Source organism: Columba livia, chromosome 2 (assembly GCF_036013475.1).
Source record: "Columba livia isolate bColLiv1 breed racing homer chromosome 2, bColLiv1.pat.W.v2, whole genome shotgun sequence".
Lineage (NCBI taxonomy): Eukaryota > Metazoa > Chordata > Aves > Columbiformes > Columbidae > Columba > Columba livia.
The window spans coordinates 141,214,285-141,240,984 of record NC_088603.1 but is presented as its reverse complement, the minus strand read 5'-3'; the positions used below and the strand labels follow the sequence as shown (position 1 = coordinate 141,240,984).

The 26,700-nt window shown below is 38.6% G+C and overlaps 1 protein-coding gene across 1 annotated transcript; it reads right to left on the bottom strand.

Annotated features, from left to right (window-relative positions):
- Positions 1-1,459: 1,459 nt before the first annotated feature.
- On the bottom strand, positions 1,460-26,700 carry DCAF13 (DDB1 and CUL4 associated factor 13). The gene is made up of 11 exons (XM_065054224.1): positions 26,567-26,700; positions 24,435-24,634; positions 23,050-23,157; positions 21,140-21,229; positions 20,048-20,203; positions 19,261-19,338; positions 16,956-17,038; positions 14,866-15,030; positions 11,423-11,558; positions 3,155-3,318; positions 1,460-2,313 (listed from the first exon to the last, which is right to left on the bottom strand). The coding sequence occupies exons 1-11, from the start codon at positions 26,634-26,636 to the stop codon at positions 2,226-2,228; spliced, it is 1,338 nt and encodes a 445-aa protein (XP_064910296.1). The 5' UTR covers positions 26,637-26,700; the 3' UTR covers positions 1,460-2,225.

Genomic DNA, 26,700 nt, shown 5'->3' with positions numbered 1-26,700 from the left:
GTTTCCAAAAGGGACAAATCAACACCAGCCATACCAATAGCATTTAAATCCATGGCCAGGGATCCTCTGAAAAGACAGAGTGCAGAACTCCAAACAACTGACTTCCAACCAGAAATCCCCGGCCCACACCTACACTGGTTTGACAACTAGCATGTTTCTAGAAGTCATAGCATGACTTTATTTTGGAAAACAGACCTTTTCCTGGAATGCTAAGAGAGGGCACCCCACTTGACAGACCTGTACTTGATGACAAGACTAAGATCTCTGTACAAGACCACACTCACTGAATACCGAAAAGGAATTCACACCCAAATACAGAAGCTTTCAATTACCCTCCCAATCTTAAATATCCTTTTTTCAGCATGCTGTTACAATCTCTCTAGCAACATTTTTAGCCAACCCCAATCCTTTGAGTTTCTCCACTTGGGGGCCTGTCTGAAAGCAACAGGGCACAAAGGCCTTTGAGCATGAGAGGCCTTTGGACACGCTCAGGCAGCAGAGCTCCACACCAGCCCCACACTGCGACCACACCGACTGCAGGACTGGCAGCTCTCTAGTTACCTTCAGAGTTGTGCACCAAGGCTAAGGAATTCCAAGAGGCAGGACTCCTTCGCAGCAGACAATGCAACCACCAACTACATCAACTCAAGCTAAACTGACAAGGCTGAAAATTTTTAATTACATTCCAGAAGATTAGTTTAGTTTTGCAAATTGTGCAGGACTACAGCTGGGTCACAAGCCTTACTTTGGACTGCACATTCTCCCTGAATTTTCTGTGTTTCGGGAAGGAAATAAACTGTATTTGGCACAGAGTGCACTGTGTTAGTACAACAGGCACACAGCCAGCACCAGTCTATTCCCTGGTCTGTTCCCCTGCTTTTCATCATCCTACTTACAGCTCTTCTGATCTGCTTCTCCTCCTGCATCACCCCATAAGGTAAGTGATCCAGAGAGTAAAAGATACATTATGGCCTCTTACCAAACAGCCATAATTTTACCATGGTGATCCAGGAATCTTGCCCAAACAGTGCTGGAAGAGAACTGAAAGAGCAAGAACTAGAAATGCACATGAATGTTAGCTTCAGTAGATACAGGATGCTATATGAAGGCACATGCTCAAGGTGCTCAATTTCCAGATTAAAAAGTTAAACTATAAAGTTTATTTTAATTGAACTCATTTTCTTTTTGTGCATAAACTAGGTGCAGGTGTAGTTACAGACTGCATTGCAGTGCAAAAGCTTACAGAAATCCTTTTGTATGGAAGATGTTAAGCAACACTTAGAGTTGTTAAATATATCATATTTCTGCAAGAGAAGCCTTCACCGTAGGAGGCCTAGTTGAATTCCAACATTGTTTTCTGATCACCTTGGCATCTTCAGTAAACAGCTAAGTCTGTCCCACTGGAACAGAAGAGGAACATTTCCCAGACAAACAGTAAAAGAACTTCAGACTACATATATCTTGTGAAATCTGAAGCTTTTATTTTTTTATATAAACTTAAAATACAAGGTTTATAATAAATTTCATCTAAAGAAGTTTCCGGCTTTTATGTGATTTCCCATCTTTCATCCAGATTTTAGAAGTTTTAAATAAGCTAAAGGGAAAATATACTTATTCAACTACGTCACAGTATTAGCAATAGTCTCAAGTTTTGTCAAGTCATATAACAATTGTTAAGAAGACAGAACAAAACTATAAATATGTTTACAGATGTCTGACATTTCTGTTGAATTCCTTTTCAATAAAAGAATGAACTGTAATAAGTAAAACGCAGTATATTTGTCAGTTGGAATAATCAAGATTTATTTCATTGCTTTAAGGTCACTTGCTTACTTGATTAGTTTTGGAACAAAGGGTTTTTTTGCCTCTGACAAATTTGAATAAAGTTCAAGGTTCTTTTTTAGTAGGAGTACCACAGAGCAGGATTAGAACTACAGATATCCTCCACCAACTACCACATCATCTGCTTATATGAGAAGGGTCAAACTCCACTGCAATATACAGTGTTGGGCCAGTAACGTCAGACACACAAATAGCAATAAAAAATTACAGGGCAAATTCTCAGAACTACCCAAAGCAGACATCAGAGCACGTGTATACTTGGAAGAAAGGCCATGTTTCTGGAGCCATACACCATCTTACCAATGTCCATCAAATTAGGTACTGTGGATTCATTCAGTAGTGACATTTTCTTTCATTGTGACATTTTGCACAGATGAAAACAGTTATTTCACTACTGCCACAATATGTTTCTTCTTTTCTGACACAAATGGCACAGATCCTGGTTTGCTGTGCTTACGACGATTCAGTTCCCTAGAAGTAAAAAACAGAAGAATGAAGTTAAGTAGTCACACCAACAATTTAACAAACACTAGCTTCCTCCTTAAGCTACTAATGGATGTATGCTACAATTCAAATAAAATATACATATATTTAAGAACTGCTCTGCTTTTATTAATCAAAAGCCATGTACTTCCTCCTTTGAGGAGGACTGTCCCTCTGAAAAATAACTTTAAAATGGGCTAATTTAGAAGTTTGAAATTGAGCCTTTTCTTGGGAGCTCAGCTTGCTTTGTTTTCTTGCCAACAACATCTGCTGCTCAAGTTTGTAGTGTCTTTCAGCTCAGAAAGATGACTAAAACCCACTACTTTTTCATTGTACTGTTAATTTAATGGCTACGAAGTATTCCGCCTGCTCCTAGATATGCCAATATGGCAATGATCCAGGTGACTGTAAACACTCATCATAGAGCCTGGCACTTAATAAAACAAAAACAGCCCAACACCACTCCAGCAAAAACCACAACCTCCTCACATCCAAACCAGGCCACTTTGTTTCCATTGCAATGTTGCATCATGTCATATTTAACAGAGCACTGTGGCTCCTTCCAACATAGTATTTGCTCCCATTTCTTCAGTGAAGTTTTGGGAAGCAGCCAGTCCTCATCGATACTGGCACTCATCTGCATTTTCCTTATAATCAAAGGCTAATCAATCCAGTAGTTCATGATCACTTATTCAGATGTTAAAAGTAGCTTCTACTTGTTCCTGCCACACCCCGTAGCTCTGTCAGTCCCACACATCGCTGCTACAGCACGGCAGTGATGCATTTTATTCAGATCAAGAGAAAATAAAGCCAGAAGAGGAAGCCATACTTTCGCCGACGAGCTTCTCTCATGATGCGCTGCTCCTTGATCTGGCTAAATATGCTCTTAGGCAAGTGCCGGTGTTGAGCTATGCGTCTGATCTTTGGGTGATACTGGAACTTCTCCTTCAGCTTCTGATTGTAATTCATAGCTGCCTTCTCTCGTGGTGCGAGCTAGAGGCAAAACAACACAGGCAAGCATGTTGTAAAAGAACAGGGATTTAACTGTTGCAAAATTTCTCTACAAAAAATCAAAAAATAACTTTTCATTCAATTGGCTTCCTTCAACAAATGGCTATAACCACAGAAACTTCAGAATCAGGGTAGGTAAGTATTAAAAACTTACTATTTCAACAATACCCCAATGCTCAAACACAAAGCATTATCGCATTTTCAAAGCTCAGTGAAGTAACTGACTACCCCCTGAAAATCAGATTTTCACGTGCTATAGAAATAGCTGACAGTAAAACCTCTTTGATCAGAGTCTGCCTGCTTTCCTAACCCCTGACAATGATCAACTTCTGTTGTGATACAAAGATTTTCAGGCATTTTAATCACTAGCCAGTGTAAGTACAAATGCTATAAATGAATTGTCTTTATGAACAGCTTTACGGACAGCTCTTTAGGTGGCCTAAATCTTACCCAGTGCCTTGATACATTAGGAAATCTGGTAAGTACACTGGGCTTCAAGTATCAGCTTGACTATATGGTACACAGGGGGTTCCAACTTTCATCATGCACCTAACAATATCTTTGTATCAAACACAGATGAAATAGAGGTGAGCTAGTATTACCACGAAAGACGCTATTTTTTAAAATTATGTCTGAGCCATCATTAACAACACTGAAACTAAGAAATGTCTTTTCCTAACAGCTAACCTACAGAGGATATATATATATTTTTTAAACTAGGCATATTTCCTTTGGTCCTAATGCTTTTTATCAAAGGGAAAAAAATCCTGTGTGCTGTGTTTTTGTTTAAAGCATGCACTGCTTCACAAAGAATTTCTGTTTCTATGTACTTTGAATTTGCTTAGATCTTTGGGAATTTCAGCTGAATTTCAGTCTAGTGAGCTTTCATACGAACAGAAAGTCTGCTAATATTAAATATTTAATATTAAATATTAACGGAGGATAATCCTGCCCTCTTCCTCCTACCTTCCCGCCCAAAACACACTAACTCAAGAGACATTTAAAAGCCCTTCATATTCTCAAACACACAGTGGCACAAGCCTTATGCTCTCCCACATTTGTTTCATCCGCTGCTACCTGCACCTCAAGTATTAAAAGCAAAACAATAGTTCAGTTTCTATATACTCAGCTTTGCAACTGACTCACTGAACAAACCTGAATTTCAGACACTAACAAAAAAAAAAGCAATAACGAAAGCAACAACTTTATTACACACACAGAAATTTGGAAATTCCACCTACATTATTATGCAACATGCTTTTCCCCCTCCTTTGAAATCAGCAATTGGCTGTTCTCCACTCTGGAAATCACTTTTAAAAGTGACTTCTTTTAGAATATTTCATAAATTCTGAAAAAATAAATATCCCACTCAGATAATATTGGTCCAAAAATACCATTAATGGTCTGAAAGCAAGTATTAATAATACATATAGCAAAGGTGTTTCTCCTTTGGGACAATAAAGAAAAAAGGTACCAGATGCAGAGTTGCTCATTGTTCAGAAAATTCTTATTCAGGCATCACAAACACAAAATACTCTCAGCCTCTGTTTCTCCACACACCCTTATCAGTAAAACCAAATCCTTCTGCTTTACTTACATTTATCATGATCTCTCAAATTGCAAACGAGTAAATTTTAACAATCTTAACCCACTAAAACTAACATCCCCCTGCCCTTTACTGAAATTCCTCCTGGCGAGCCAGCCTGAATAGCCTGTTCACTCTCAGTAAATCCCAGGTGTTCCCACGCTGCAGAAAACTGCCAACAAAATCCAAATTAAAGAGCTTTTATTTTAATTAAATGCAATGATTTTCCTTTAATTTAAGAAGAGCAAATTGCTGCTGATTTAGAATAGCCTGGATGATCCTACAGACAAGAGGTGAATCTGTAAATTAAAGATACATCCAGCATATCTTATTTAAAAAATTAATACAGATTAAGCAGTGGTTAGCTTGAGTCTGATTCCATTTTTATATATAAAGAGGTATATAGAAAGGCCAGCTACTGAATGCCAATGCCCCATATACCAGGCTGGGCTAAGCACGTTCTTATCTACATGATGGTAAAAAAAATTCTGCAGTAATGACAAGTTTCTGTCTGGTTACAAAAGGTGGCAGACAGCTAAGAAAGCAGACTGCAAGCACGCATGGAATTCCAGTCGCTCTTGCAAGTCATTTTCCAGAGGTCAGCCCAAGCAGCTGAACAGAACAGTGTTGCTTCCCATCCTGCTTCGAGCTGGAGAAGATGCTGTAAACGCAGCAGGATTAGAGATTTCGTTTGTAGGGACCAGAACACTCCACAATATAATAAATTAGGATTTATACAACAGCATGAGTGGAAGATGCTCAAAGACGAAGTATGACCATTTTTCATACATTCCAAAAGTAAATGTGCCACTTCTTTCCTGTATGAGGGAAACAGAAATTATGTGGCAGAAAGACAGCTGAGTTGTGCCATTACCACAGCGGTACTTCACAGCAAATGTCTAGAGTAAAAAGGGGGAAAAAGAACCCTAAAATGCAACCAAGTTGTCAGCAACAGGAAAATTTGAACTTGAGTAAACTGCCTATGCCTTTCTTCCCTCCAGATGAGAGAGGTTGGTTATTTTTCCCATCTGAGCAGAAGGAAAGTAAGCATTTTTCCAGAGCTCCGACTGAAGAGCTAAAACCACCTTTAACAAAAAATTGTCCTTTTAAAGGCTATGTACTGTGCAGTCTTTAAAACTCCACACTATTAGACTCCTGTAATTCAGCATGAGAATATGAAACAGCTGTTTATCTATCCTGTCCAGGTTGCCCTTATACAGCAGGGCAGACAGAGCACAGATGCAATGTATTTTTAGAATCCAAACATATTCCAGCAATTTTCTACACCATAGCTTGTCTTAATTTATTTTTTTCCATTGCTCTGCCGAAAACACCTTTTAAAATTTATTGACATGAAGTTTATTACTCATTGTTTCCTTGGATCAAAAACAACAGAAAAGGTAATGCAGATGTTAAGAACACAAAATCATAGCTAAAGGGATGAAGTTACATGTTCATTGAATCAAAAATACAAAATCACTATGAAAAGATTGTCATGTCATACAATATCTGGTACTGCTTATCAGCCATATGTCACAAAATGGTGTGCCAGCAGCAGACCGAAAGGATATACAACTAGACAGTTTCGATATGCTCCTGCTAATACACTTTGCTAGATCAAAATCAAGACCTGTAATTGCACTTTCTCCCATTTTTTCAGTCCTTACTCTAAAGCTGTTACTTCTGCATCTTGTAAGAAAGCAGCAAACCTATGCTACACTACTGCTACACTCCTCACACTAGTTTTACTGAAACATAAATCATTCCTGAGCAGAAGGTTTTCTTCTTCAATTGTCCAGTGCTCTGTTCCAATTCTTAACTACTCTGGAAATGTAACAGAGCCAAATTTGGAGCTGTTACTCACAGAAGTAAATGTTACCTAGCATTTACACTATAAGAACTGCAGGTGCAGATTTTTTCTCATGTGTCAAAAGACTGAAGATCGATACAGCTTTCTGAAGTTTTACTGATGGTTCATTGCTTTCACTACAATTAAAAAACCTCAATCTACACATTTCTTTGTATCAATTAGATTAATTCTATTTTATTAATTGAAACTTACTCTATTATTGCTGCATTTCCAGTCTTTTCACTCAGATGAGGCTCTGTTTTCCTCTCTTCCTCAAAAGCCAAAAATCATTTACCTTTTCAGAAATGCCAAACCTCTCCAAAAGCAGAGGTACAGAAGACTCAAATATACATAACATCACATTTTAAGTACAACAGTCCAGAGTATCTTGAAATTCTTGTTTAACTGGGAGTTCTGCTTCTGGACATGCAAAGCTAGATGCTTATTGCTTTAAAAATAAAAACTTCTAAGTCTTATTTGATAGTATTTACTATTTAATCAACTTTTATTAAAAATCTAAATACTGCAAATTATTTTAATGCAACTTCTGTAGTAGCCCTAACAGAGATTTGAGGTTTGCCACCCCTATGTAAAAACCATACAGACTTCACTGTCAGTGGAATGGAGACACAGCACGCCTCTGGCTCCTCCTGAGACTTATTCTTTAATGTTTCGCTGATTTTAAATAATGAGTGTGATGCCAAATACATTAAAAAACAATAGAAACATGCATGCCAGAACTGATGACTGCTACGGCAGCCACGGTTCAGAAAGTATAACCTTCCAAGCAGATAAATGTTCATCACTCGCAACATAAGCACTATGTACTCACTACAGCTTCACTGGAACCCAGTAAAGCTAAAACCAAGACTAAGTACTCACCAAAGGAATAAAAAAAAAAAAAAGTTTGATTACCATTCGCCTTTTGGGATGCTGGTTTCCATTCACTCCCATCCCAAAAATATCCATCTTACAATACAATGTATTACAAGATGTTAGAATTATATCAGAAATACAGTGACCTTTGGATGAGTCATTCAATCAAATCTTCTCAGCAAAGAAAAACAGCAGACCAAGCAACTAAGCGTTTAAGACATATTCTGACACTTCCGACAGAATTACTGAGTGTTCAATTTTGAATATTCAAAATGGTCAAAAAATAGCCAAAGACTATGGAAAACTGGACATTTATAAAACGAGCAAGCATATGCCTATGAAGATAAGAACACCAATCCTCTAAAAAAGGAGCAGGTACTAAAGAAAACCAGCGGAACCTGCTAAACAGCCGTTAACAACTGCAATGTTAAGAATCACAGGAACTACCAGGTTGGATCGAACAAGGATTGGCACAGCTGCCTGAGTTGAAGCAACATTTCCAAGGTATGTCCAAGAATGTGGTAAGACATAAAGATTCCACCCTTAAGTTCCACGAGCAACAGTTACTCTCTTAAACATCTGAACAATAAAACTTCATAGTGCTTCTAAAAAAATTCTTAACAATTACAGCAGCTTTGGATGGTTACTAATTTGATATCCAAATTCCGTGTGTTGCTATTTCAACAGCATCAGGCTTGAACACACTTCCACACAAGATATGGGGATGTGAAACATGATCTCTTCTTATTATAACTTTTTTTTACAAGTTCATTAGCATCACCCATGTGAAATGAAAGCAGTTTTTCTACATAATTCACTATGACAAGTTTTGTATTCTAAATTACGGGATGACTTTCATTTCTCATAGCTTTTTTTTCTTTAAAAAGGGTCAAAACACCAAATGAAAAAAAAAAAAAAAGGCACGTGCCACTTGACCTATTTGTCTTGGGAGCTGACAGCTGGAGAGCTTTGTCAGAAATCCTTACAAACTCTTACAGGTACATACAAAAGCTCTATTTGCACGATCCCACAACAGCAGAGCTGAATGGTATGTGCAGCCTCCAAGATTATGAACAGAAAAAAAACCCCACAGACGGGCAATTTAATATAGGATACACTGTCTGGTCAGGGAACACAAGGAGTATTAATGCACAGACCACAACCAATACCTGATAGTCATGACTGGTAGTTCCTGTTTAGGCCCACCCATGGTCACTTTTCACTGATGCAAATACTATATGGAACAACAGAATGTCATTTACCACTCTACATTTTGAACACTGAAAAATATCCAAGTTGTCCTTTTGGTATGTAATATTTCTACAATGCAGGAGTAGTTGGGTTTGCATATTACTTCCCAGAGCCAAGTATCCTTACTCTTTCATAAGAAAAGGAGCCAATGCCAGCTAGTAGTCAATAGTGTGAATATTCTGTTCACATCTGAAAAGATTAGGAGTCATTCTATATGAAAATTGTATTTTTGACATTCTTTCTATCCACTAGTCCTTCACAAAAAGGGTACAGAGTTAAGTTCTATGTCAAAAATACCAGAAAATTCTGTTGCAGAACATCTTAGATAAGAACAGCATGCTCCTTCTGTGCTAAGTATGAATAAAAAATGTTTCAGCTAATGCTGTAAAACCACGTGAAAAGGACATTGCCATGACCATGTGGACACAAGAGCAGAAAAAGAGGTAATATTTCTGCCCAATACCGCACTATCTAAGCAAATTGAACATAAAAGATAAATCAGAAAGTAAAGTCTATAATGAGTTGCACAGTCCCTAGAATTAGCAAGTACAGGATTGATATTTAAATGTTAAATGTTTGACTGGAGGACCATGTGGGAAAATCCCAAGAATCAGTTCAGAAAAGGAAAAAACAATAATAGAATCATAGAACAGTTTGGGTTGGAAGGGGCCTTCAAAGGTCATCTAGTCCAGGCCCCTGCAATGAGCAGGGACATCTGCCACTAGATCAGGTTGCTCAGAGCCCTGTCCAGCCTGGTCTTGAATGTCTCCAGGGATGGGGCATCTACCACCTCTCTGGGCAACCTGGGCCAGTGTTTCACCACCCTCATGGTAAAAAATTTCCTCCCATGTCCAGCCTGAGTCTCACTTCCTTTAGTTTAAAACCATTACCCCATGTCCTATTGCAACAGGCCATGCTAAGAAGTCTGCCCCCATCTTTCCTACAAGCCTCTTTTAAGTATTGAAAGGCTGCAATAATGTCTCCCCAAAGCCTTCTCTTCTCCAAGGTGAACAACCCCGATTCTCTCAGCCTGTCCTTACTGCAGAAGTGTTCCAGCCCTCTGATAAGTTTTGTGACCTCTTCTGGGCCTGCTTCAACTGGTCCATGCTATAGCATCCTCAACAAAAAAAGTTATTCCATTACAGAAATTCAACTTCAATAGTAGTTTGTAACCTCAAATACTGTATAGGCTACCAAGATATATGTGTATATATTTTAATCTATAGCTCTATAACAAAGATGAGAAAAATAATAGGACTTTCAAATACCTATGGCAAGCCATGGCTCAAGATGCAGATGCTGTTTTCGCTGTGCTACTCTGTATCGAGTGCTTCTCACAAGGCACAACAGTCCATGAAATACCCATTCCACACTGTAGCCCCAAGTACTCCTGCCACTCCTATTCACCTGTCACCTCTCCCAGCTCCACTCCACTCCTACGCAGATACTATCACTTGAGAGAGCTTCAGGTAACCACAAGCAGTCCTAGACAGAATTATCCAATAGATCCATCCCCTCAACTATACAATATTCTTCCATGAATTACAGCTTCCCTTTCCTCTCCCCTCATTCTTCACAAGATCAAGTAGAAACTCCCCCGAGAATCATTTGACAGCTATGCTGATAGGCTCAGAAAAGGCAAAGTAAGCAACTCCAAAACAACCTGACAATATAAAGCTACATAAAGGGATTACTCCCAGAGGACAAAGTGTCAAATCAATTCTCTAACGTCATTCAGTACTTTAATACAACTGTGCAGAGGAATACATGCAAGTGGTAGCTGTAGCAGAACATTTTGGCTTTGTCTATAAATAAACCTTTGAACAAGTGTAACTGACGAGATTTGTATGCAATTAGACTGTTCCTTCTATGGACACTTCAACCAAACTGACTTACACTACAGACACCACACTACAGGGTGTTCAAAAAAGATGGACCTGATTTCAAAGATACAGTGATTTCAAATTGGGTCCATCTTTTTGAAACAGCCTGTAGTTTGCGTACCTGATATCTGAGAGTTACATAGGCTAATGACAATCTCAGTTATGCACCGGGGCAAGTGCTCTGTTTCACAACACATATGCTTATCATTGCACATAATATGTACAACTGACCATGAACCAGTTGCATGCCAGCCAAAATGTTTTAAAACTACTAGCCCTGAGCTTCAGAAGAATAACCTACGTATGGCAAACCACAATTTACTGCTTTTTCTCTAGTGCAAAGGGATGAATTCTCACCTGTAGCATGCAGGTAAAAAAACTCTCATCTTGTTTAGTTAGAACTGATCATTATTGTTAACATTAAACAAGACCAAAAACCCCACCTTGTGTAGCAATAATAAGGCATGTAATTTTATTATTACAAGCTGCAGTAAACACAATGAGTTATACTGCATGCCAGTTCAAATTAAATACAAATGTCAAACTACAGTTCTACATTTTCCCTTTATAAACAAATTTTTAGAAGTTGAACAGGCTAACAGTTGTAATAACAATTTAAAAAATATAAAATGCAACTCTTACCACTCCCAGTTTTTCAGAAGCATTAGCTTTCCACAGCCGAATATTCATCTCATCTGAACCACAGAGAATATATTTGTTATCTGAAGTCCATTTTACAGTGATGACGTGCTGCATTCGCTTTGTATGATATACCTCCCTGAAGAAGAGAAACATTTTAAAATGATCATCACTTTTCCCACCAACATTACCTTTCAAATAGCAGAAAGCATTCTGTTCAAGACAAAACATATTTTTAACTTGTTTTTTTAAACACTTAAATCTATACATAGAGAGATTCAAATAAAGTATGATGATCAGACTGATAAAGGACCACCTAGGATAGGATGCTCTTTAAATACGTGTTTTCATAGAAATTACAGTAAATAGTTGAAGAATAACTATTATTTCAAAACGTGCCATGGGTATACAATATGATATGTGTACTGTTCTCAAGATGATTTTCACTAACACGCTGTTACACTGATCAAGCATTACAGAATGGGACTGCAGAAGAACTCGTGCCAAAGAATCTGACAGCACCATTACAAACAAGAAAGAGAACAGTAAATAAACACCTCCAGCTGTCCGCTTATGGCATGGCAATGGACTGGCTACTCTTCACTGTGATTTCCCTCCTTTCCATAAAATTGTCTTCCTTATCATTGCCTAAGAGACCCCTAGGAAAAATTTTGAAACCCTAAAAGCTCAAAGAAAAGTCTCCAGTCCTGCAACCAAGCTCAACAGTAAATATCAGCTAGTAAAAAAGCATTCAGAACAGCTGTGTGGCTATTAAAGCACAAACTACATTTACTTTCTCATCAGACTCTAGCTCAACAAGTCCTGGCACCTGTTGAAAAATGTTCCTTCATGTTACATTTAAACCAATATTCAATGAAAATTACATTAAGAGTTTCATATAAGAACATATCAAACAAGAAACAATATTAATAATAAAGTTATTATTTAATTTCTACTATAAAAATACAGAACCAAGAACATTTTTCTGGTAATTTCAGTTATTTATTAGCATTCTAAAGGAGAAGAATAAGCAAGGCCTACTTATTTTCTGCTTATACCCACTCCTTTGGAATATTAGTCATGCTCTGCAGCTTATGGACCATTCTCTTTCTTCTACCCAGTTATTTTTACAAGTAAAATCCAAGTAGTAATGGAAAGAAAATATGGAAACACTACGTATTCAAGATCTGTGGAAAAACTAGACTGGGGTTGAGCTGGAGGGGTTATGAGAAAAGCAAAAGTAATCAATACAGCACCTTACATAAGCTTAACCACCTCTCGTAATTCACACTCAGATAATGCTCTACAAGAACAACCGTGTGGAAGACTGAGCATGAATACCTTCAGAAAACATTAATACTCACATCACCTCTCTACTGATGCTTATGCTTAATAGTGTGCATACACATATGCATTTTCATAAGTGTGTCTATGTTTAATTTTACTATTTGTCTCAATAACAAAGCTTTTCTTCACCCACCTTTGGGGAACTAAGTACCTTTCCTTTTCTCACTCTGAATTTTCAGCCTTTACCTCTCCTGTTGCTGTCATCACAAGTTATTAAATACCATTCTCAGGGAAAGGAAAAACACAAAACATGGCCAAATAACCTGGATCTGTCATTTAAAAAATTTACACAGACATCCAGTTCAGCTTACCAAGAATTTATTAAATTTAATCAACTTCATAAACGTTATTTCTTATGGCTAATCCGTTCCCTTATTTCAATTTTCATTTTAAAATAAAATAGAAAGAATTGACAGTTAGGAGTTTCAGACTGCTGCAAGATCAAAAGTCAAAACTGGAATATTGTCAGGATCCTTCTTTAGAGACACTCTTAACTGTTCTCTCAATTTTCCAGGTGGGATCAGATCTCTCATTTGAAGACTTTTCTCCATTCTAGTGGATTGATTTCAGCTGTGCAATTCTGAAAAAGTCCAGCTTCCAAAGAATTTTAAATGTTCAAGAATGCCCTAGTCAGCTTGCATAAGTTAAGTTCTTCATTTGTAAGGCTCCTCCTCACTAGACTTGTGCCCCCCACACAGAAGGGGAAAAAAGGAGGGACAGAAGAAAATTCCTTCCATGGGCCTTGGCAACAACCTGCTACAATGTGGAATGAAACCTTTTACTGTTGCATTAAGGGGTCTGCAAACATCCCCTCAATGGTGATATGCAAAGTTAAAGCACATCACTGTTGTGAACATTACTATTCCATAGAAAGGAAGACCTGTAGAACACAAGAGCTGCCTAATAACATAAGAATTAAAAAAAAACCAAAAAACACCACCATACACAAAGCAAAAAACAACGAAACAACAAAAAACCTCCCACTAAAACCAAACAAACCCACAAAGGAACTGCAATACCTAGTTACATTTAAAATATTGCAAGGCAGCAAGAAAATGAAAACTGCCTGTAGATTAGTTATAAAGGAAAATATAAACAACCCCTCTGAATCTTTAATAGAGTACAGGAGCATACAAAGCTACATTGAATAATGCACACATAGCTGCATCAATCAACAATAAAAATATACTATTCCCCCAAACAACATTTCTACCCCCAAAACCGCTTAGAACATGACCTAGTAGCAAATTCTTGGGGAGCTGAGGTTGGAGAGAGGAAGGCAACTAGAAGTAAAACGAAGTTAATAATAAAGAAAAAAAGAGGAAGAATTGACAGGAGAGAATAATGAAGGTGGGTTTATGAAGAACAAGTGGTATCAGACAGATCTGATAACTTCCTTCCATTTTCATCAAACTGAAAAAAATAATAATGGAGGCACAGTAGATCCAATCTGAACTTCAGCAAAATATTTAATACTCTGCCTTATGAAATCTTACATGAAAAACTAATTCAAAGTGAACTGCATTGAAAGCATTGTCACATGAATCAGAATGTGGTTGACAAATATGAACAAAAAGTAGTAAGCGTAACAAAACAGATCACATAAGTGTCCCAAACTGATCCTCCAGAATTCATACAACGCTTTTCATGTAGCGCCTTTAGCAATCGTCCAAATAGGACAAAGACAGTCCCTAGAAAACCAAGTGCCACAATATTGTAAGGCGCTGTAAACTTAAGCAGCAACAGATACAGTACAAAGTGACCTAAAATCATTAATGATAACATACAGAGGGAAATAAGATGGGATTTGTCTTGGTAAAATACAAATGAGTACACCCAAGAACAATAACCCACTGCAATATTAATCCAAAATTGCATGAATACTGCAGTTAAGTACAAGTTCTACTCTAATACATACTCCACAATTATCTGTCAACTACATGACATGTCAATTTCAAGTTATATACAGATTAAGATTTCAATATTCACCAAAAGTAAATGCCTCAATGAAGATGTTAATGAATGAATTAAGAATTTTGAGGACTAGGGAGGGATATCACTGGAATGAATGACAGCAAGAAAGGAGTAAAATCACTCACCTGCTGTGACCTTTGTCTACTGGAAAAATGCGGATGGACTTATCAAAGCTGGCAGAGACAAATTCTTTCCCAGTGGGTGAATAATCCACATCAAGAACAGCAGACACATGATCCATATGCACCATCACAGGTGATTCAAGATAGCGCATATCAAAAGTATACAAGCTTTAAAATAAATACAACAGCTTAATATCTTCAAAACTCCAAAGTAAATAGCACATTTTTGCTGAACTGCTACTTCAATCACACATAAACCATACTTAAGAACAGATCCATATTGCAGAGGGAACTTTTTAAAACTGGTCATAACACATTACAATAAAGAATGACATATTGTTTAGGGTTTTGGAAACAGTTTATTATGCAGAGGCTTTGGTTATTAGATCAGACCTAGGTTTCTTGCTCACTGTCAAAGAACAGACAGTCTCCACTACTTCCTACCTCATCTGTTCATGGGTCACTAACCAAACCTATTTCTGCAATGACCACACTGTCCTCCTTTACTCCATCTTCAGATACAAGTACATAACCTGAAATAGGGCAAACATTTCTGAATCATTACAGCAAGCCTATCAAATCTGCAAGGTTTTCAGATACTCCCGTGTTGGGAACACCTAATAATTCAGAGTCTGCTGGGAAGCTCACACATGGTTGGCCCCTTTCCTACTGCCTAATTGTCTTTGGGCGAGACAATGTTAAGAGCCCAAGGAAAGCTTGGTCCTTCAATACATGGAGATACCAGTTCAGCAGAGCACACTATCTGTAGAAAAGCATTACATTAAAAACAAACACACAGCTGCTGGACCACAGCTGGTTCACTCTTAAGCACTGCAAAGCTCAGGTGAGATCTACCTGTACTTGTTCTGAATCAACAGGCCCACTGATACACAGCAAGGCATAACAACCGAGTAGATCATTAACGTGCTAGTGCCGATATGCAAAAGTGCTTTACTGACAAAACACTGAATGAAACCTGCTTAAGATATACTATTTAGTAGAACTACTATATTAAAAACTTGTAATTTAGCAAGTTTCTCACCCTCCTTGCTGCAGATGAATGCATAACTGGAATTAATTCAATAGCTCTTATTCAATAGTTTACTGGCAACTATTATTTTTTAATTCTAAATTCCCCAAGTATGGTAGCATCATATTCAAAACCTCTGGTCCATATAATCAGCCAACAGCTGCACGTGCATTGTTGATATGTGCGTTTTGCATTGCGCTTATACTGATTGCCTGGTTTGCAAGAGGATAGTTGCCCCGAGAGTAACAGCTTACAGCTTTTAGTTTAGCAAAGGGAAAAAAAATAGATAACGTAGCTTGGTAGCCTTATCATACTATAACCAAAATAGATGAAAAGCAGTACATTAAATACAACACCCACTTTCAAGGCGTGGGCCAGATTCCATTTCCTTGGAAAAACAGTCTTAAGATAAGTGATAAAATTCCTGTGTTCTAGAAGAAAACAGCAATCTATTGTTAGATCACCAACTTCCTGGACAAAAGGATATGGAACACATTTTACAGTGCCCTAGTTTTGAAGAGACAGCTTTTTCAATATCAGATTAGCTGTTCACATGAATAGCATTGTTCAAAAGTAAAACACTGAGACATTGAGAGGATAAGCATTGCAGCCTCTGGAACCATTTCACAAAATATATATATATACATATTTTTTAAATAAATGTTCTCATCAAAATAGCTGATCAGTACAATATATAAGCTTCACAAGAGGCTGCAAGAAAATAAACACTCCTGTTGGTCCAGTCTGAGGCAACAGTATTCATTTTCCAGGTCTCATTGCAAGTTACATTTGCATTGGTTCAGCTGCATTTTTTTTCTAAGTTACACTGCTTCTCCCCCCAGGCACTGAAATACATAGAAAGAAGAAGTATACTATCAAGCTTTTTTTGTTTGTTTGTTTTCAGATCAGTAAGCCTATAATTCTCTAGGTTATTACTTGAGTGATTCAAATTTAGACATAGAGTGCTTTTTAAAAAACATATTTTAGCATGATGACAAATCAATAAGACACAGATGAAAAACATAACATGATCAAGATTATTAAAAAGCAAGGTCACACTTACTTGTAATCTTCATTTGCTGCAGTAAAAATGAAGGCTTCCATGGGGTTCCAACACAGTGTATTTGTCCTCATGTTCAAGATAACCTGAAGAATATTTACACATTGCTACCTTGTTATAGACAGTAAAATACTTGCTATAGTTCAAAGCCTCCCACACCACTGGAGACAAGCACTTTCTAGACACAGAACTATGGCAGAGGAATAGTGACATGACAGAATGTTTCTTTAGCAGTATTAGAATGGGAGCTCAAGAACTTCCTCTGCCCCATCATACGCCCACTGCTTTCTGCTACACTCCAATTAAGTTATGGCCTGTAGGTCATCTCAGAAGCACATTCTTCTAAGTGGTCATTTAACATGTAAACATGTTAGTGGTCAATGTGTAAACCCAGAACTTCATCATAATTAAAGGAGCTTTAAGTTAAGTAATCTATACACACGCCTAACTGAATGGTTATTTCAAAGGATGTAGTCATTAACTGACACTGTGAACCAGCATCTGCAAAGCCATTATAAAATTTCAATGTTCTCTCAGTTATTACTACCCCTTTATTGTTTTATCTCTGAAATGGCAGTTTGTGAATGTTGCAGGACAGCTGCCATTTCTTATTAAAGCACCAAGCAACATGTTCAGAAGTCACTGTGTTATAATCTACTCACCACTATCACTGTATTAGCCACAAATCATTTGCTACACATTCACAAGATTTGCTTGATACTAGTAAGCAGATGGCTGCAAAAGGCCAGTTTGCCTTGAAGCTGGAGGAAGGCAGCTGACAACAGCCTAACAAGACCCTTGTGCTTTGCTCACAGCAGACAAGCCAAGAGGCATTCAGCAGCTGTATGTCGGATGCCCCCACTTTCGGGGAGAGCGGTGGGAGAAGCGGAGGCAGCAAAGAGGGTCCTGACATCCCAGACACAACTGCTCTGCCTTCTGCTGACTCTCAGAGGAGCTTTCAGCTACTGTATTTAAAAATAAAACCCATACAGTATGCCTGACACAAAGTAGATGTACAATTACAGAGCAACTTATTAACAACCTAAACAACTCTAAACAGGATTTTCCACAATGCTCTAGGCCAGGCATTATCCTACTTGAAAATTCTGACATTTGGGTGTTGAATGCTATGGTACTCCAAACTCATTTTTATTCTCAGCTTACTATACCAAACACCATAAATTCACATAAATATAACAAAATATAGTTGTACAATTATAACTCTTACAATAATGAACACAGAGGTACATATGCATGCGTGTATGTATACTTTTTTATATTTAATATATGTACATATGTAAAATTCTGTTAGGCTTGAACTTACTTCACAAAAGCTCAAACTACACCCTTTTAACTAGAGATCTACAGCACTGACTGTGTTCATTTCAACCTTCAGGTCTCTGGCTGGCATCGCTGACAGTTTTTTATAAGCCCTGTCTCAGTGGCCCAAAGGAGACTTCATTAAAAATGGTTGGAGCACAGAGACAGAAAGAAATACTGTTATGCCAACAGCGTTCCTATTTTATAACTAATTTAAATACCACTATAGTGTTCTAGTGTGTATCAGACGACTGTTATTGCAGACAGTACATAACATATAAGAAGGAAACTGAGTGTGTATTCACAAACCAAAATATTGTATCACAAGATGAAAATTGTTAAGATAGTTCTGGGGCTCAAAACTACTGAAATTGATCAAGATTAATAAGTGTGTATGAATTACTGGCTTCTTGTTTTAAATAAATACATTCTCTTAAGATAAATAAGAAACTTAATGTCATTGGTGAATTCCACATATAAATACAATTTTGATTCCACCACAAAGGTTTACATTAGGTGCACAAGGAAGGGTCCTATCATCATGTAAAAGTAAAACACTTTTTCAAATACAGAGCAAGGCTCTCCAATGGCGAAAACGAAATGCCTTAGAAGTTACTTTATATCCTCCTGCTTGGCAGAAGGAAGCAAAGAAAAAAAATTCACACATACCCAGACAGAATCCAATACAGGAACATAAAGTTCTTATTGTGAAATTACTGTCAGGTCAGGCACTTTATCAAGAATTACAACACAGTGAGCATGACAGCCCATTTGAATGCAGAAAAGGGCCCTTCTAACTCTGCATAGTTTAAAATCCCAACATCAATTCAAAATTCAGTTAAAAGACTCAAAATTAGACAACAAAAACCTCAGTGAACTCACAGTTCAGAGCTTCCTTTTCTCTACTGTCATCAACAGTTACAGACTATTTACATATTCAGTATGATTATTAGTGTCATAAGCTTCTGTTAAAAGAAAAAAAGATTACCTTTTTTAATGGAGTTGATTTTCTCATATCATATAACACAATATTCCTGTCAGAAGCACAGCTGCCCAAAAGGTATGTCTGGGGGAAAAAAAAAAAAAAAAAAAAAAAAGAAAGAAAGAAAATTGGCATGTGTGGTCTTCCAAACACTTCTAGAGCATGGGATCAACAGTTTATATTAGATACCCAGCTATTTCACAAAGCTGATAGACAAACAGCTAGTTTTTCGGTCAAGGTAATACATCCATTATTCTTTCTGTGCAGCTAATCATTCAGCAAAAACATTTTAAATAGCTTTCCCTGTAAGAGTTAGAATCCACCCAGTCCTCTCTACTTCACAAATAACAAGCAATTCCTCATAAACAATTCATCTACAAACACAGTCCAGCCAAGAGGCACATGGCAACTGCTGATCAAACGCGATTGTTCGCCAACGAGAAGGGGAGAAGTCTTGGTCACAGGGAGTACAGAACTGGAACAGATGAGAGCTCCACAGCCACGTAACTGCTACACCATATAGCTGAGGTACGTATTGCTGTGGGTGGAACAGAGACCGCCCTATTTTTCTTTCTCCTCTCCCCCACAAACAGAAACAAAAGATAAAAATATGAAAATATACGGAACTACATTCCAAAGCAATACAGCCACATGTATACACCCTCCTAAATATTATGTTAAAATATATCAAAATATAAATTTGCAAAAAGACATTAAATATTTTGTTAAAAGAGTTCAGATCTTATACTGATCAAAAAGAATATTGATTTCCAATACATAACAGAAACATTACCTCAATGGGATTAAACTTTACACTGCTTATGCTGTCAAAACCCCATGTGAGGGAACACATGGGACTCGTTCTTTGCTCATCCCAAATGTCCACTTGATGGCCACAGGTGGCAAAAACAGCTTCCTTCCAGTGGTGATCAATTCCTGTATACACTGTCTTAAACAACAAAACAAAACACCACACCACAAAACAACCAACACAAAAAAAGTAAAAACATTTACAAAATCAATTTTATATATAAATATGCAAGTATATTATTACTAAAAAAAAAAATAAAATCAACAAATCATTGCATACCACATCTGCCATATTTTTATTCACTTATATAACTGAAAACCAAGTCACCACTGCTACCAGAAACTAAGTCTTATCATCAGATGCACCCTTACACAATAGACCAGCCTTCTGTATACTCAATGTGCTTGCATGCATTTCTTGTTAATTTACAATGGGGTCAGCATTAGAAGCCCATTTACAAAGTCCTAGCTGATTTCAAAGCAAACGGGAATTTCAAGGGTACAGCTACAAATTTTCAATGAGGACCTGAACAGATTCCATAGACATTACAATAATTAAAGAGTTTCAAACTATCTATTTACAAAAAGTATTTAATATAAAGAAAATATAAATAAAATAAGCTTATCATAAATTGAAAGTACTGAAGTACATATTTTTAGCTTTTTGCCAAAAAGAAAGACAAAGTAAAAATTTTATATTGAATGGCTGCAAGGCATTGGCAGGAAAACAGTTATTTAGTGCAGACTAAGCACTGACAACACACATCTAAAGAGAAAGAGACTACAGAAAGATCCGACCAGCTCTTAAGAAAGTGATGATTAGTAGAAGCAGATTTAAGCAGTCTCTGATGACACTTGAGATATTCCTTTCTGGTTGTATGTAGAATAAATACAATAAATACTTAGGAGATACTTCAAAAGTGCCGTTATAAAATTGGATGCCATTACCTTACATCCCATTGTGATAACAGGCAATATTAAACTATTTGTCTCTCCTCCAAAAGCTACACAAGAATTGCTTCAGACATAATTCAAAAGAAGAAACATGGGAAAAATCAAAACATGGATTTACTACCTTTCCAAGAATTGTATGAATAGGTTCTTCTTCTTCTCCATATTCCGGGCTCTCCATTTTCCACTGCTTCACAGTTTTATCGTCGCCAACCTGGAAATATTGGAGAAACCTTGTACAGTTTCACAAGAATATGTTTGGTTTATTTTACCAGATAAGCTTTGCAATGAAGCACAGGCAGCCTTGCATAAGAGAATGATCTACGACATACACATAAGTTCCCTCTCTTGCCTATTCACTGCTCCCTTTTATACCTCCAAGCTGAAGATGGTTTCTCCTTGTCATACTATTTCACTATAACCTGCGAAGGTACATGTACATCATGTAACTGGAATGGAGCTAACACTCTTCACGGCAGCCCATACGGTGCTGTGGTTTGGATTTGCAGGTAAAACACCACCAATGTCTCGGCTGTTGCTGAACAGCGCTTGCACGGTGTCGAGGCATTTCCCCCTGACTCTGTCAATCATCACTCCTGCCTCCCCATCAGCGAGTAGGCCAGGTGTGGGCAACAGACTGGGAGGGGATGCAGGCACAACAGATGACCTGAACTGGCCAAAGGAGTATTCCTTCCATACCATGTAACATTGTGCACAGCAATAAAAACTGCAGTAGCAGAAGAAGGCTGCAAGAGAGATGGCTTGTCAAGTGGCTGCTGCTCAGAGACACTCTGGGGATCTGTCTGCTTGTGAAAGGAGGTGACTGATTTCCCATCTGTCACTGTTAGTGCTCCCCACCTTTCCTTCACCTATTCAACTGTCTTTTTCTCAATCCATGAATCTTTTCCAGTTTTCAAAAGAGGTACTTCCAGGACTGAATATGAAAAAGGTGAGTTGGAATGATGACTATGTTTTTAGGCTACATGTTGTGATTTTTTATCAAATAGCACCTTAAACTGCAAATTATTTTCTCAAAGTCATTTTGATGAGCATGTAAACGGTTAAAAGGCACTTTCCACCTCCAGGTGCCCCTGTCACCTGTTCCTAAACCCATGCTGCCTCTTGCACTACGGCAGCACAAACTTTTGCCTGCCTGTGCAGTGATCTGCATCAGGCAAATTGAAAAAAAAAACAAAAAAACAAAAAAACAAAAAAGCCCAACACACGAATAAGCTATAAAGCTATAAAAGTTTAACTTCCTCTCCTGATAGCACTACTTATGTTTCTTCTTTCCCTCTCTCAATTTTCAGGCAGAGGTATTGTCAACAGGGGATTCTAATCTGGAGTTACTTAGAATTTTTTGCTATGGCTTTCTCTACATCCTAATTGCTATCCTTGTGACCTGGTACACATTTCAGAATAGAAAAACATATAGTATTGAAAATAGCTCTTCAACGCTGAGCTTACAAGAAGCAAAACCTCAGGACACTCTACTCTTCAAAACCCATTTTTTGTATTGTATCATCTTGAAACATGAAGACATACCCTTTCTAGATGGTTTATACACAACTGCATCAGTTGTGGTTGAAATAAGTTAATAGAGCTTCAACATAACCTTATTGAACCAGAACCATTTCAAATTAATCATCTTATCTTTAATCACAGGTTATGAAAACGGTTACTTTTCTAAGTGTTTGTTTGTCTTTCAATGGACACAATCTACTTACTTCTTCAACTAACACGATCTATCTACTTCTTTAATGAAAATTAGTTTACTCAAGTTCTATTTACATGAGCATCCACTAGCAATTTTTTGCTATTTATTCCTTCCATAGTCTTGAATAACATCCATATCACAGTACCAAAATAATTTTCATCAGAAACAGGATTGTCAGGTTCACTGACAAGTTGAATATATGTGTTCATTCAATATTTAAATATTGTATGCCAGAGGGTAAGTTGCTCACTGGAAAACAGATGGCAAACAGGTACACTGTATGGCTGCACTGTATTACAGAGACACATTATACTTACAGTAAAGAATGATGTACCACAGAAACGAGCACACATGCCTCGAACAAAGCCTTCATGGGCTTGTATAGTACGAATACACTGTCGTTTGGCCAAGTTCCAAATTTTAACCTGTTAAAAACAGAAAAGTATTCTGTTGTTAAGTTTTCTATAGCCCAAAACTGCCGTTCATAATTCAAGTAAAGACATCACAGACATGGTAACAAAATGGCATAGCTGGCTTGAACACTGGTCAGATTTTATAATGTTAAAACTACTTAATTATTCCCTTCTTGAAAAAAAAAATTTTGAAGTGCTGCTCTTTCCTTCTAACCCTTTCCTCCCACCCAAACTGTATACCTACCATATTTTTGCATTCCCTTATTTTTGAAATAGAGTTCTTGTTAAAAGACAGTAGCAGCGATAATCTTAGCATCTGAGCAAAAAATACCTCTCTAAAGAAAAAAAAAAGCACACAGAAATAACCTTTGGAACCAACACAATGTTTTCAGTCCAGTTGCTGCATTATATTCTGTAGAGATATCCAGCTCTCAGAGGTTTTGGTGTCAAAGCATTTGGGCCCATTAAAAAAATTAAAAAAAAAACAACAACAAAAACCACAGAGGTTTTTAGATTTGTTTATACTGATAGTATCCAGGACTTTACTCACTCTACCAGTGGATAAGAAATCTGGTCAATGTCTCATTTAAATTTATTCACCTCCTCTCTGAAAAGGTTACTCTCCTTTACACTACTGCATGACACACATACCTTCTGTAAAAAGCAGAAAGCAACCAGCTACCCACAAGTCACCTTTAAAATACAGACGTACTACCAAATGAACAATATATGGGTAAAAGAGGACAGAGAAGGCAGAAAAGACATGATTTTTTTTTTCTGCAACTAACTCCAGTAAAAGTGTCCTTGCTTGCTACTTGCCATATTTACATAAAATAATCAAACTGATACAGGGTTAGCATTTTCTAGGCAATAAGCTAAATTATTTGACAAAGTTTTTTGTTGTGTGCCTCTTTCCCCTAGCTCATCTGACTTTATGTAGTCTTCTTAATCTGCAACAGTTTAACTTCTTCAAAGGAAACGGAGGTTACATGGGCAGCAAAAAGCAATCACTATGGACTGTAAATATTAACATTCACTGCTCCATCCTGAGGAATAGAATATCACACCCTCTGCTCACAACCAAAACCTGCCGCCTTTGAAACTCTTATGCGCACTGCGAAGCTACTGACTGCAGTTTGAGAAACACTACTCCAAAATGGGTATGTTGCACCTTCCAAGAGATGTCATAGCTGAACAAAGACACAGAGAGATAAGCAGGGGGCATTAAAAAAAGGCCACACACAGGAAGAAAAAAGAAGGAAGAAAGGTGATCTGTAACTGCAGCTTACCTCTCCATCACAAGCTCCAGACAGCACTGTAGACAAACTCTTTGGATGTTTGGCCATGCAATTAACTCCATCTCTGTGGCCATCAAGAGAGCTAAGAAAGGGTTTTGCAAACAGACGTTCTAGCTTTGTTGCATTCATAGCTCTTACGTACTCTCTTGGGACCTCAAATGGATGTAATACAGGGTCATAGTTTCTTGGAACTGCAGTAAGAATAACACAAACATTAGAAACCCATTGTATGTAGTATAGGTCAAGGTACACTGAATTCAGAAGCTTTTATCTGATTTTCCTGCTATGGGAGAATTTTCTGCAACACCAACATTTTTGCCATTCCTACTGTTTTGAAACTGGTTCATGGGATCATTAGTATGCTCATTTAACAAACTCAAAGTTAACAGTCTGAAATAACTCTGAAATTATTTGATGTCCTTTTCAAGGGTATAGTGCTAAACCAACAAAGATATTAATGTATATAATAAACTGGAAGTCGCAGATACCTTGCAACTATTGCTTTAAAAAAAGAGCCAACTACTACAAAGCAAAACACACACATACACATGAAATCCACACATTAAAAAAACACACAATACCAGCTTCCTACCGCTAAACTCTAATATACACAGAAAGAACACAGTTAAATGGACATGCACAGAGAGGCAACCTCACACTCCTCATGTTTAGTCAGCTGCAAGCCAGCCCTCACTCAGAAATAAGACTCATTAGTTTCATTATCACGGTCCTCTGCAAGCTCTATCTGGTTTCCTGGAGAGGAGCATTTACACCCAACAAACTCCAGGGAAGGGTCTCTCTGCACTCACCTGCACAGCTGTACCTTACAATAAATTGACAGACAGTGGTTATTGACATTGCACTTCTAGTTCTTGTCTCTTTCATGCAAAAAGGTTGAAAAGTCAGAAAAGTAACTGCCATCAGATCACTCATTAAGAACAGATACTTAGTTCCATCTGCTGATTTTCAAGGATTATTTGATGCCTATTAAAATCTCTCAAATCTCTGATGAAACTGAGTTAGATATCACTCTGTAAGACACCACAGAATCTGACTTTACCTCTCATACACAAATCACATTCAGAAAATTACAATATATTCAGCTACTGTTGCAGTGGGTAACTTCAATATTTTTCCACGTTCTAAGTGTGTTACTACAACTAAATAACTAGAGAATACTCCTTCATAGATCATAGCCACCCGCCTCCAATCAAATAATGAAGTATATGCAGTTACAAATACTATAGGTGCACTGTCCTGCTTAAAGTAGTTTGACTTTGTGTATCCAAGACACACAGAGTTTTATTCCCGCTCTTTCTGATGACTGGTGGCCATTTTACAAAATATTTCTCACACTAGGTAGAAACTAAACCTCATTTCTATCACATTACAGAGGTGAAACTGCAGGGCTGTGCGAGATGATGAGGATGAGAACAGAGCAGGGACAGCCACCATCACAGCTACCAGGCTGCAGTTACTACGTGTAAAAACAACGTGTAAAACGTACAGGATTTTTGCCAGTTTTAATAAGGGATATGCAGGAAGCAGGATAAGATGTAGCGGGAAACAACCAGCAGTAAATGCGACAGAGTGCCAAGGGTACCGTGGGTAACACTGAGAGCAGCCTGGGAGGTCCAGGCCGGTGACCAGCGCCCCAGCCCCGGGCTCCAGGTCCAGCGGCGTCTCCAGACCACGCTCTGAGACCCCGAGCAGCCCGCGCTCTCCGCCGGGGCGGGCAGTGGGGGCAGAGCCCGGCGGGAAGGCCGCAGCCCCGCGGCCCCCGCCGCCGCACGGCGGGTCAGGGCCCGCTGCACGAGGAGCGGGCGAGCGCATGCGCACAGCGCCGGTTACCGACCGGCCGAGCCCGGCGGCGGGAGGGAGAGCAGGCATAGCCCGCCCGGGGCTCCGCGGCTCGCAGCTGGCTGACACCCTCCCCCACCGGCAGCTCAGCAGCGGGCAGGGCCGGCAGGCACCCGAGCGCCTTCCCTGTCTCCGCCGCCGCTGCCCTCGGCCCTCCCGGGCGGGCGGCAGACGAGGGCGGGCCGGGCCGGGCCGGGCCGGGCCGAGCCCCGCTCCGGTCGCTCCGGTCGCCCCGCCGCGCTCGCCGCGCTCGCCGCGCTCACCGCGCTGCAGGTCCAGCTTGGTCTCGCGGACATAGTCGTCGGGGTTCCGGCTCAGCACCTTCACCCGCATCCTCGCCGCCGCCGGGAAGCGCAGCCCCGCCCGCCCCGCGCGCACGCACACGTGACCGGATTCG

What these genes read in the sequence shown, in the direction of transcription:
- DCAF13 (XM_065054224.1), bottom strand. Translation starts at nt 26,636, where the DNA reads ATGCGGGTGAAGGTGCTGAGCCGGAACCCCGACGACTATGTCCGCGAG. An exon ending in GTAGACAAAGGTCACAGCAG is followed by an intron (nt 11,559 to 14,865) that starts GTGAGTGATTTT and finishes TCTCTTCTTCAG; the next exon opens with GGAGGTATATCATACAAAGC. An exon ending in CTTCTGAAAAACTGGGAGTG is followed by an intron (nt 3,319 to 11,422) that starts GTAAGAGTTGCA and finishes TTTTGCCTCTAG; the next exon opens with CTCGCACCACGAGAGAAGGC.